At 33.0% G+C, this 11,805-nt stretch overlaps 1 protein-coding gene and 2 long non-coding RNA genes across 3 annotated transcripts; 2 read left to right on the plus strand and 1 right to left on the minus strand.

The window, feature by feature from the left end:
- Positions 1 to 1,666: 1,666 nt before the first annotated feature.
- Positions 1,667 to 2,341, plus strand: LOC145139578 (uncharacterized). The gene is made up of 2 exons (XR_013721946.1): positions 1,667 to 1,849; positions 1,940 to 2,341. It is a non-coding gene; the product is annotated as an uncharacterized LOC145139578 (long non-coding RNA).
- Positions 2,342 to 3,774: 1,433 nt separating this feature from the next.
- LOC145137584 (SEC1 family transport protein SLY1-like) lies at positions 3,775 to 6,598 on the plus strand. Its single transcript, XM_079071711.1, has 2 exons — positions 3,775 to 3,933; positions 4,619 to 6,598. Exons 1-2 carry the CDS (start codon positions 3,903 to 3,905, stop codon positions 6,472 to 6,474), a joined length of 1,887 nt encoding a protein of 628 aa, XP_078927837.1. The 5' UTR covers positions 3,775 to 3,902; the 3' UTR covers positions 6,475 to 6,598.
- Positions 6,599 to 7,604: 1,006 nt separating this feature from the next.
- Positions 7,605 to 11,601, minus strand: LOC145140997 (uncharacterized). The gene is made up of 3 exons (XR_013722389.1): positions 11,220 to 11,601; positions 7,954 to 9,896; positions 7,605 to 7,859 (listed from the first exon to the last, which is right to left on the minus strand). It is a non-coding gene; the product is annotated as an uncharacterized LOC145140997 (long non-coding RNA).
- Between the last annotated feature and the right edge of the window lie 204 nt (positions 11,602 to 11,805).

Below are 11,805 nucleotides of genomic sequence, written 5' to 3' on the forward strand. Positions count from 1 at the left end.
ATCGTGACTAAGAGAACTAACTCGTCGAGTCATCCTCAGACTCGTTGAGTTCCACCATAAGCATAAACGGGACAAGTCGTCTTAACTCGTCGAGTTCATCCATGGACTCGACGAGTCACCCTGTCTGTTTGGTCCATCTTAACAGATTAAGCCCCTATACCTTAGATCTAAGCTTCCAACTCTTTCTACATACTGGAAAAGCCTTCTTAAGGGTAAAGTTTCCAACTTTACCCGTTTATAGTACTTCTTAATGGGTTTAGCTCTAAATCTAGTTCATTAGGACATAGATCTTTGTCCAAAATCCTTATTACTCCAATCCAAAGCATGAAAACCGATATCCAGGTCCTAAATACTGAATGAGCACGTAAAGTATCAGACTTTCCTTCCATGCATGGCCTTTAGGGGTCAAAAGGCCATAATAATAGCTTTAAGCTTGCATGAGGGCTTCCATGGTCATAAAATTTACACCATTATGCCATGAAACCCCTTCTAGATTCCAGATGTGAAATGTAAATCACTTGGGACGTCCATGTCCATATACATTCCTAACATTACAACCATTAAACAAAAAGCTAGATCATACATTAAAATTTAAAAAACACTTTCAAACTCTCTGAAACTTTTTCAAACTCTATCATCTGTTTCTAATTATGTCATGAACCTTTAAGAATTGATAAACCTAACAACACCTCTACAACCTACCGCCACCACCTACTACTGCAACCTGCCGGAGCCACCTTCAAATCCTTAGGTTCCTTCTCCTTCAATGCCTTTAAATCATTCAATTCCTTATGTACATAATAAAAATCATTTCTATCATTATCAGTCTCAGTTTCTAATAGAAGGATCAATCCACACAAATTGTTATAGGTGGTAATTTCATGAAATGGGAGGTTTTTACATTATATATACATGTATTTTACATATTATAAAAAACAATAAAAATAGTCATTGTAACATTTATGATCTTGAAAGATATTAAAAGTCTATTGGTAAGTCATATTTGATAAAAATAAGGTAGTTTATTATAATTTAGAGTTTGATAAAATCACAATAATAACTTATTGTAGTTTATAATTTGGCTTATTGATAAACTAACTTATTAATATACTAGTTTATAAACTAAAAACTAGCTTTTCAATTTATTTTATCAAATATGATCTTATGTTAATTAATTACTAAAACTAGACAAATGAAAAATTTATAACTTACATAACAAACTTTTATATTTTGGTATTCAGAATGTAAATATTTATTCAAGATTGTTCGTTTGGATTTATAAATAAGAAATATGTTATATTTAAGTAAAATTATGTTACTAATCATATATTCTTTTAATTTCTTTAAATTGTAATTTATTATATTATGATAACATACAAAATTATAACTTTGTTATAAAAATTGTTAAATAAATGATCAATTTTAATTTTATATTATATAAAATTAAAATTATCATTGATTCTATACATTTAGGAAAAAAAAAACAATATCATATTAAAAAGAGAATTAATATTGGAAAAAAAGGGTTTTGCGTGTTTTTGTGTAATTTATTAGGGAAAACCACATAAAATTAAAAACCCTGTGTATTATATGCCAATGTTTAAAAAAACCCTTATATTTTGTTTTTGTACAAATAAACCATTATTCTTTCAAAAATCGTATAACATATTGAATTTATCCGGTAACCTACCCGTTCTTCTCAATGTACGTGGAGTACCTTTCTTCTTTCAGTACCTGTTCTTTATCGATCATCCTGTACACGAAAAAAGGAAAATCTTCGTGGAAGAGGTCAGAGGATGAAAATCGGTGCTTAATCACATGGCTTTAACCACCTGTACATGCTAATCAGGTGAGTGTTCGATCATTCTTTGCTTAATCACTACATCGACTCTTCCATTACCCCTATTTATAATTTTGTTGTTTGCATTGATTCTTCAAGGAAGCTTTAACCCACATATATGGCTTCAAGTTCAAATGCATTAGTTGAAGTTTATATGGAGGGTTTGAATGGAACAGATGATGAGCCCGATGAAGAAGAATATGTTGCTTCCTTTTGCAGCTAATTTGGAAGATCAATCTCATGTGATTGATGGGATAGCAATTGATCTGCCTATTATCCGTGCAAAGCTCAAACCAAGAAGGCCATCTGAAAGGAATGGAGATGGATCTACGCAGGACAACCTTGTTAATCTACAATACTAGCTTTAGGAACTAGAATGGGAAAAAACTCTAGTCTTTTGTGATAATTTTTTGTACTTGAAATTTAGTATTCCTAGTCTTTTGTTAATGAAATTGTTGATTTTGTGTACTGATATCAATGAAATTGTGTTGTGAACATGTTTCTCTGTTGTTGTTCCTGAGTTTCCATTAAGCTAAGACCAAACAGCCCCTTTATAATGATGTTCCTGTGTTGCTGCTGTTCTTGTGCAACTACTATTTCTGTTTGTTTTTACAGTGCAGCTGCAGGAGTCTCATTTAAGTGACAATTATACCCTTCAAAAATGACTTTTGCACCAGACCATCAAACCGTCCAACTGATTTTTTTTATTCCATTCCATTCTTGATTCTATTCTTAATTCCATTCTATTATTGATTCCATTCCATTACAATCTATTCAATTACATTCTATTCTTGATTCCATTCTAATCTTGATTCCATTCCATACTATGCTAAATCCTCTAAGTAACAATTATACCCTTAAAAAATGGCTCTTGCATCAGACAATCAAACCTCTACTGACAAAAATGAAATTTTTTTCTAGACTTTTAGTTACAAAAAAAATAACTTTTACATCAGACCTGCACATAAAAAAAAAATCACTTCTGATGTATTTGTGTATCTGTAACAGCAGTTCATCTTTCCAGACCTTTACTTGATGCATCAGTTCATTTGTGAGAAAAAGGGTAAAACTGTCCAACTGTTTTATAACCAGATATAAAATGACATTACAACCATAAAAAAGGAACCTGAAACAATCTATATACTCACAAAACCACATTATCTTCATAAAACAAATATGACAGTAAAACCTTTATCAACCAAATTAAAATGTGCAGGGTCTTGAACATTGCTTTAAAAATAAGAGAAGTATATTCTAATTTCTAATTCTTTAATACACCTAACTTGCCCTATTACATAATTAGGGATTTTACATTAACCTATTGCCCTATTACATAATTACAAACCAAAAGAAGATGCAAACCAGAACAATACCAAACATCACCCTAACCATGAATATATCAGTCTCCTTTTTGTCAATCACCTCAAACTTTATTAATTTCTTTTGCAGACCCATTTCTCCTTCTCCAGTTTCATATTCTTCTTGGACAGGATCATATCATACTTGAACAAATCCATATTCTTCCTATGCAACTCATGTACCACTGAAGACCCGAATCCCCATCCACCTATCAAAATATTTACAATCTTTTCAAGGATCCTACAAAAAGTTGAAGTATCTGAATAAAAATTAGAGAAACAGCAACAATCTTAAAAGAATTTCATATGATCGATCCCCCATTTCCGCAACACCAACTTAAAAAAAAAAAAAAAAAAAAAAAAAAAAAAAAAGAACGAGATCACTATTTTTGAAGCAGCAGAATGAGATGCACGCCATTTATGTTACCGGTTCTTTAAGGATGACCGGTTAAGTGCATTAAAACAATAAAGGTCAGAAATAATAATGGTTAATCTGTAAAAAATAAAAATAATAATATAAGGTTTTTTTTTAAAAAAATATTCGTGCATAATACATAGCGTTTTTCTATCTATGGTTTTCCCATTTATTTATCAAAATCTTTGATGTTCTAAAGCTTCTCTAAAGCCCTTCAACGCACAGACGAACCACAAAACCGACTAACATCTCCCTTGATCGATCTCTCGCTCTCGCTCTAGATCCATCAATGGCGCTCAATCTTCGTCAAAGACAGACAGGTGATTGATTTCTCTCCCCCCTATGTCTATTGCCCGATTTTCATGTATCTCAAGCTCCGATCGGATATGAAATTAAGCCTGAATGTCTATCACGATTAATATAAACATAAACCCACAGCATATATATATATATATATATATATATATATATATATATATATATATATATATATATATATATATATATATATATATATATATATATATGTATGCTGTGGGTTTATGATCTAATTATCGAAACACCGTCCATTTTAAATCCGAATCTGAAAATCAATGTTTATTGAGGTATTATCGGATGGGCACTGATAGCGAATCATATGAAATAAAATTGATACGCGTTCTCATAAGAAATCGAACGGTTTTCTATATTGTGTTCCTTAATTTGAAGCTTTAGCACCATCTCATCCGATTTCATGCTTTTGTATGAGACATTGTAGGTTTTGTCTATAATTAGTGAGTTTTGATCGGTATATTGAAGTATATGTATGTGTATGAGTAACTTGGATGCTTACACTTGAGTAGAAATAGAAATGTTTTGGGATTGCATAACCTGAATATTGAATCTGAGCCTAAAAATAAATGTAGTTATTTGATATGGAGTGATGAGTTTTCATACCATACCATTGTAGTTGTTTTTTCCTTGCAAACAAAGCAAAACATGATGTAATTTTGTATGTACTTTCAGAGTGCATAGCTCGGATGCTAAATCTGAATCAGCCTATAAACGCAAGTGGAACAGCAAACGAGGAAGTTTACAAGATACTGATTTATGACAAGTTCTGTCAAGACATTCTGTCCCCTCTGATCCATGTGAAGGATCTCCGCAAGCATGGTGTGACCCTCTACTTTCTTATTGATAAAAACCGCAAACCTGTCTCTGATGTTCCTGCTGTTTACTTTGTAAGACCTTCCCAACAAAACATTGAAAGAATCATCTTGGATGCCTCTAATTCCGTCTACGATTACTTCCACTTAAACTTCTCTTCATCAATCCCCCGCCCCCTTCTTGAAGATCTTGCTTCCGGAACCCTGAATTCCGATTCCATCCAACGAATCTCCAAAGTTCATGACCAGTATCTGGAGTTTGTAACCCTGGATGACAATCTCTTCTCTTTAGCTGATAAATCTTGTTACATCCGGTTAAACGATCCGAAAGCCACGGATCGTGAGATTGAAGAAATAATCGAAAAGCTCGTGAGCGGGTTGTTCTGTGTCCTGGCTACACTTGGCGTTGTCCCGATCATCCGGTGCCCACGTGGGGGTCCCGCTGAGATGGTTGCATCATTGCTGGACCAGCGGTTACGTGATCATTTACTTGTTAAAAACAATTTATTTTCCGAAAGCGGTAACTTCACAAGCTCCTTTCAGAGACCCATTTTATGTTTGTTTGACCGGAACCTCGAGTTATCAGTTGCCATCCAACATGACTTTCGTTACCGACCTCTCGTTCACGATGTGCTCGGGTTGAGGCTTAACCGGTTAACCATACAAGGCGGTGGTGGGATGAAGTCATATGAATTGGACCGGGTCGACCCGTTTTGGGTGGCAAACGGGAATCTGGAATTCCCGGAGGTAGCGGTTGAAATCGAGACACAGTTGAATAAATACAAGAAAGACGTGGAAGAAGTGAACCGGCGAACGGGTGGTGGAGCGGAATTCGACGGGACCGATCTGATCGGGAACACAAAACATTTGATGAACGCGGTGAACTCGCTGCCCGAACTGACCGAACGGAAACAGACAATCGATAAACACACAAACATCGCGACGGTTTTGCTCGGGGAGATCAAAGAGCGGTCTCTGGATTCGTACGCGAAAAAGGAATACGAAATGATGGTGAGAGGCGGAATCGACCAGGGGGAACTTTTATCTGTTCTTAAAGGGAAAGGTAGTAAAACGGATAAGCTTCGGTTTGCTATCATGTTCCTTATTTCAACGGAAACCATCCCTCAGGTAGAAGTCGAAATGGTTGAATCCGCGTTGAGAGAAGCGGAGGTGGACACGTGTGCGTTTCAATATGTTAAAAAGATAAAATCGTTAAATGTTTCGTTAGCATCTTCTGCAAATGATGCTGCTAGCAGAAGCAACATTGTGGATTGGGCTGAGAAGCTTTATGGGCAGTCGATAAGTGCTGTGACTGCAGGTGTTAAGAATCTGTTATCGGGTGATCATCAGTTGGCAATGGCGAGAACGGTTGAAGCGTTGATGGAAGGGAAACCGAATAATAATCCGGAGATTGAGTCTTATCTGGTGTTGGACCCACGTGCACCGAAATCGAGTTCTGGTCAAATGAAAGGGCCTTTTAAAGAAGCGATTGTGTTCATGATTGGTGGTGGGAATTATGTTGAATATGGAAGCTTGCAGGAGCTTGCACGGAGGCAGCAGCAGCCACCTTCTTCTGCTAAGCATATCATATACGGGACAACTGAGATTCTCACTGGTGCTGAGTTTGTTGATCAGCTTGCTGTCTTGGGACAAAAGATGGGTTTGGGTAGTAGCAGTAGCACCACTCCTTCTGCTTCTGCTTCTGCTCCTGCCTAATCATGTGAGTACATTTCTGCTATTCTGTTTTTGTTTGGTTTGGTTGTAGCTAACTCATTGTGGATTTTTCCCATTTCAAGAAAAAACAATGATAACAAGAAATGAATCACTTATATTATAGATAGATTTGTTTCTATCTCTATCTCTATGATAATGATCTGTTTGATATCGACTATCGAGTCTCATGTTGCTGATGTTACTCTGTCTCTATGATTTTGAAACCCAATAAAATGACCAATTTGCCCTATATAACATAACATATTTTGTCCCAAACCCATGGACTTGAACCATGAGTGTAATTGGAAATTTCTGAGAAAACCATCAATTCCTTTACTTTTAAAAGTACCAACTTCTTTTAAGTTGTCTGACCAAAATGCCCTTTCCTCTTATTATTGCTTTCTTCTATTATATCTTTTTGTCCCCAACTTCTTTCCAGATAAAGACTATTATGCCCCTGCCAGAAAAGAGATCCAATACATTTGGTCTTCAACAGGCAACCTCCTTTGACAGATAACCCTATCAACATCAACTAAAAAATTCCAAATACATGAGAAATTTGATAGCTACTTACTCTAAAACCTAGGTCGAAAAATTAGACAATCAGATCAGAACTAGCAGTTTATAGCACTGTACTTTCCAAAGTACATTGCTGTAATGGTAAGTTACAAATTATGATATGCTGTAGCACTTGTATTTGAAAAGAAACATGTGTAAATGCACTGACAGAAAAGATACAAAAAGAAACATGTGCAGTTTGGGTTATTTCACATGTACTACAAATGGTTCAGCTTGCTTCTTCCACATCATCACTGAAAAAACATCAACAACCAAATCTATGTAGATGTTTGACAATATCCAAACACAATAAAAACATAATCCTTATTTATTATTCTCCAGAAACTCATTAGTCATAGTGACCCTTTGCTTCTAATCCTTCAAAATCTTCAACGACGTTACAATCCCACCCTTTGTTAATTGTGTTTCCGGCATTTAGAAACTATCTTATTTTTACATGCAATAAAAGTACATTGCTAAATTATCTCATGGAATTATATGATTTGCAAACTTTGAATCTGTCATGGAAAAACAATATAGTACTTGTTATGATCAAACTTGGAATCTGTCATGGATTCAGTTGAGTTTATAACCATTAAAATTGACCAAACATTCATTACAATTGTACATAACCATTAAACTACAAAACAACTACATCTTCAAAACCACTATTGTCAACATAACCAAGATAAAAGCAAGCAATCCTACAATAATTTCTAGCAATGCCTTTTCATCATCTTCTTCTTCTACTCCATATGGCAGGTTTGAGTGAGATGTCATGCTTCATATTCTTCATCATACCATTTAAAAAAACCACAGTTCCCTCCCACCTATACCATTAAGGCAAAATCAACATTCATAAAAAGAGATTTAAGACCATACCTTGTAATTAGGGCAAAATCAGAGCAAAATTTCCTTGTTTACCTTGTAATTAGGGCACTTTTTTTTCCCTTGTTCTGGTTTTCTTTGCGTGCAACAGCAACACCTATACTACACACATCGCCACAACCACATGTTACTACTTTCTTCCTTCTCGCTTTGTCACCAGCTTGGAAGTTGACATTTTCAGAGATGAAGGTGAGGTTCTTCGTCTTAACTTTGCATGACTGCTTACTCTCAAGTCTCAACTGATGAAATTGAAATTGAAAAAGATTTGGATCTTTTAATAACTTAGGGTTTAATGATTTAATCCTTTTTGTGGTTGTTGCTATTAATCTCTTATGTTATCTGTTAAACTACCCTTCTTTATATCACTGGTGGTTGTTTTGTCTAAAGCCTTCTTTTAGAATTGATGTTTTAAACCATGCGACCACCGATTTTCGAGAGATTGAGCAGTGACCGACGATTGATCTCCAGGAGCTTGTGAAAATTGATATTCTATTAGAAAACACTAGGTGTTGACCTCATACACATATATACATATACATACTATAAATTTACAGGAACCTATTTCTATAAAACAAAAGTTTATAAACAAGTTTATGTGGTTCAAAGTTATGACATATAAAAAACCTAAAGAATAAAATCAATGTAAAAAATTCTAATATTATTCATCAAAATGTAACCCCCCGTCGATCTTCTGTATCTTTCAAATTTTGTACTATTGTCTCTAAATTAATTTTTTATGTAAATAATTAACAAATAGTTTAGATAAAAGCAGGATGGGTCCAGGCCCCCCTTCAACATTTCAATTTTTTTTTATCGCCGAGCCCACCTATCGAGTCAAATTGTCCAAACCTTTCGCTGAAAGTCTGAAATCAGGCACGACTTCGTCTTTCCTTCATTTTTGTTAAAACCAATTTATACTCAACTTATAACAAACTCTTTGTTTAACAACGAAAATACCATATTTCAAAAACATTTTTTTAAAAGAGACATTTATTAATTCAATCCTCTCGGGATGTCAACTCATGTATAACAAACCATAAACAAAAGCTTCCCGAAATAGACAACACTTTCAAGCACACTCTACCCCTTCAAAGTGTTGTGTATTTCGGGAAGTCATGAAGTCTAGAATACAAGACCTAAGTCAAACCACAAGAACTAAGTAACCAAGCAGCCAAGGTTGCGGTGAGAGGGACCATAATCATGAACAGCTTCGAACACCTTATTAATGATGGTCCTGCATAGGTTATCGTGAGAAAAATCTAAAAAAAATCAATCGTAAGTACTGAATATGTACAAAAACAAGAAATACTTATTTTGCAATCAAAAAATATTAAGAACTAAATGTGCAAAAAAATATATTAATGACTAAATGTGTACAAAGTTAGAAAAATATTACCATTTTAAGTCATTTTTTCCGGCTTACCTGAAATAGCTGGTCATAAGAACTAAATATGTACAGTTAAACAAGTTGAAGGGGTAAATGTTGACGGAAAAAAAACCCGGTGACCAAATGTGTATAAATCAAAAATATACTACCCTTTTAAGTCATTATCCCTAGAGTATAAGTGCATAAACAAGTTCTGAACATTTATTAATATCGAAATAAATATAACGGACAATGATCTACTGAAAATGACAAATAGACCCTGGATCGGGTTATGAGTTGTAACTGGGTACAACTCAACTAATTATTGTTAGATTTTAACCATTTGAATCAACCAACCGACAATATTTTCCCAAATGACAAAACTATCATCCAATTGCTAGTTGTACATAGAGTGTATGTGTGGAAATTTAGGGTAAAAAAGGTATTTTTATAGTTGAAAATTAGATTCATCCCACTGAAGAACAACATCCAAATTTTGCTCTCTTTTGAGTTTGTCCTTTAGAAACCAATCACACACTTTCCCTGCGTTCAGTTCCTCAATACTACACCCTTCTTGCTCTCCTATCACCCTCAAAAGATTTAGGGACGATATCTGTATAACATAAAACCATCACAAAAACTTGTCAATCGTAGCAAAGTACAAAATTTCCATTTTATCCATTATTTTGTAATAACGCTTCCTTAATAAAAAATCAAAACCAATAAAAAATCATCAATTTTTTTTTAAAATAACCTCTATAATTTAATGCTCGTTTAACTAATAACCTCAACAAGTTATACATTCGTCCATAGACTAATGATTTGTTACATATACTAGGTGTGAAACCCGTGTACTACACGAGTTGATTAAAAAAATTATATATGAAGATATAAACTTTAAATATATTTTTTTAAAGAAAACATTAAATATCAAAGTGTAAACATTAAGTATTTTTTAAAATAAAATTTCAAAATATATATACAAACAAAATGATGAATAAATAAATAATTCAATTTATATTAATAAAACAAACTACTGAAAAATAATTATATTTTGACCATATAATATTTTTTTTAGTTTGTCAATAAAAAGCAACAAAGTTTGATTATTTTTTTTATACAGACCATTTTGCCTAAAATAACAATGAACTTTAAAAGAAACATGTTAATTTTGAATTATATATATTGAAAGAAACATATTAAAATTTGAAAATATAAGAAAACAAATGAATGACACATTAATTACTTTCTATAACCTAAAAATTAGATAGTTAATTAAGAAAATTAAAAAATTATCACAAAATGACAAGTGAAAATTAATTTCTAAAAATTAACCACAAAATTACATGTGTCCAAATGCATAAGAAATTGACAAGTGACAAAAAGTTCTTTATTTATTAGGGAGGATAGGGTACCATTTTATCTAGAAAAACACAAATTTCATTCCATATATAAGTAAGAACAAATTACATAAAAATCATTATACTTAGAGATTTTTAGAATAAAATCAAATAACTTTTGATAATTTTTTTCACTACCATCACTTCCATTATATTATTGGTTGTTTGTCATATTAACCAATATATTTTGGGCATTTTTTTGAACTAACCACCATATGTTTGTTGTTCTTTTCGGGCCTTCTTATCAAAGAAAAACCAATTGTATCGGGTGTAGAAGATAAAAATGAATGGACTAAAAAAGTATTAAAGTTTGATTTTATAATAGAATTTTAAAAAACAATGGTTAACTCGAAAAATATGTCTACAATATAGTGATTTTTATATAATTAGCCAAATAAATTAATTGTGTCGTTTATTAAAGAAAATATAAACTTTTCATGATCATGGTCATGTGTTATTAGTTTTATAACACAATTTACATACCAAAAGTTCAATAAAAACAAATAAGTTACAATTTGAAGCAAACATTAACATACCGTCAATCGACATAAAAACCCTTCATGACTGCTTAAACCCGACATTTCAACAAGACCAGCTTCTTCTAGGGTGAGAAAGCTTCGTTTCTTTGAACTCTTTTTCTCTTCTTGTTCATCAACACTAGCTCTCAATGTCAATCTTGTTCTTTTACGAGGGTGAATACTGGTATTTAGATTCTTGATATAAGTATTTGTCAAGTCACGAGAGAATAAAGATGAATGAAAACATGCAGTTTTACTAAGTTTGAGGGCATTCATGGTGGGTTTTGTTCCAAAAACACCCTTAAAAAATGAGGAAGATGACACAACCAAACAGTTGTAATGCTAAAAAGTTTTCTTTTCAATTGTTTGATTCTGTGTATGTGGTGCATATTGAGATATGGATGTGGATAACCCTATATATGCTCTCTTTTTCCAAATAATTATAGATTTTCTCTAAAATTATTTTATTTAAAATCTCTATCTCCTATCCTCTATCTTCCTTCTTAATAAATGAAGTTTTTTTTGCCACATGTCAATCTCTCATGAGTTTTGACACTTGTCATTTTGTGGTATTTTTGAAATAAATATTATCCACTTGTCAATT

The sequence above is a fragment of the Lactuca virosa genome, chromosome 9 (assembly GCF_052849685.1).
Source record: "Lactuca virosa cultivar CGN04683 chromosome 9, Lactuca_virosa_CGN04683_v6, whole genome shotgun sequence".
Classification (NCBI taxonomy): Eukaryota; Viridiplantae; Streptophyta; class Magnoliopsida; order Asterales; family Asteraceae; genus Lactuca; species Lactuca virosa.

Excerpts from the sequence above, each read along its gene's own strand:
- LOC145137584 (XM_079071711.1), top strand. The coding sequence starts at position 3,903 with ATGGCGCTCAATCTTCGTCAAAGACAGACAG. Across the intron at positions 3,934-4,618 it reads TCTTCGTCAAAGACAGACAG|AGTGCATAGCTCGGATGCTA; the intron begins GTGATTGATTTC and ends ATGTACTTTCAG.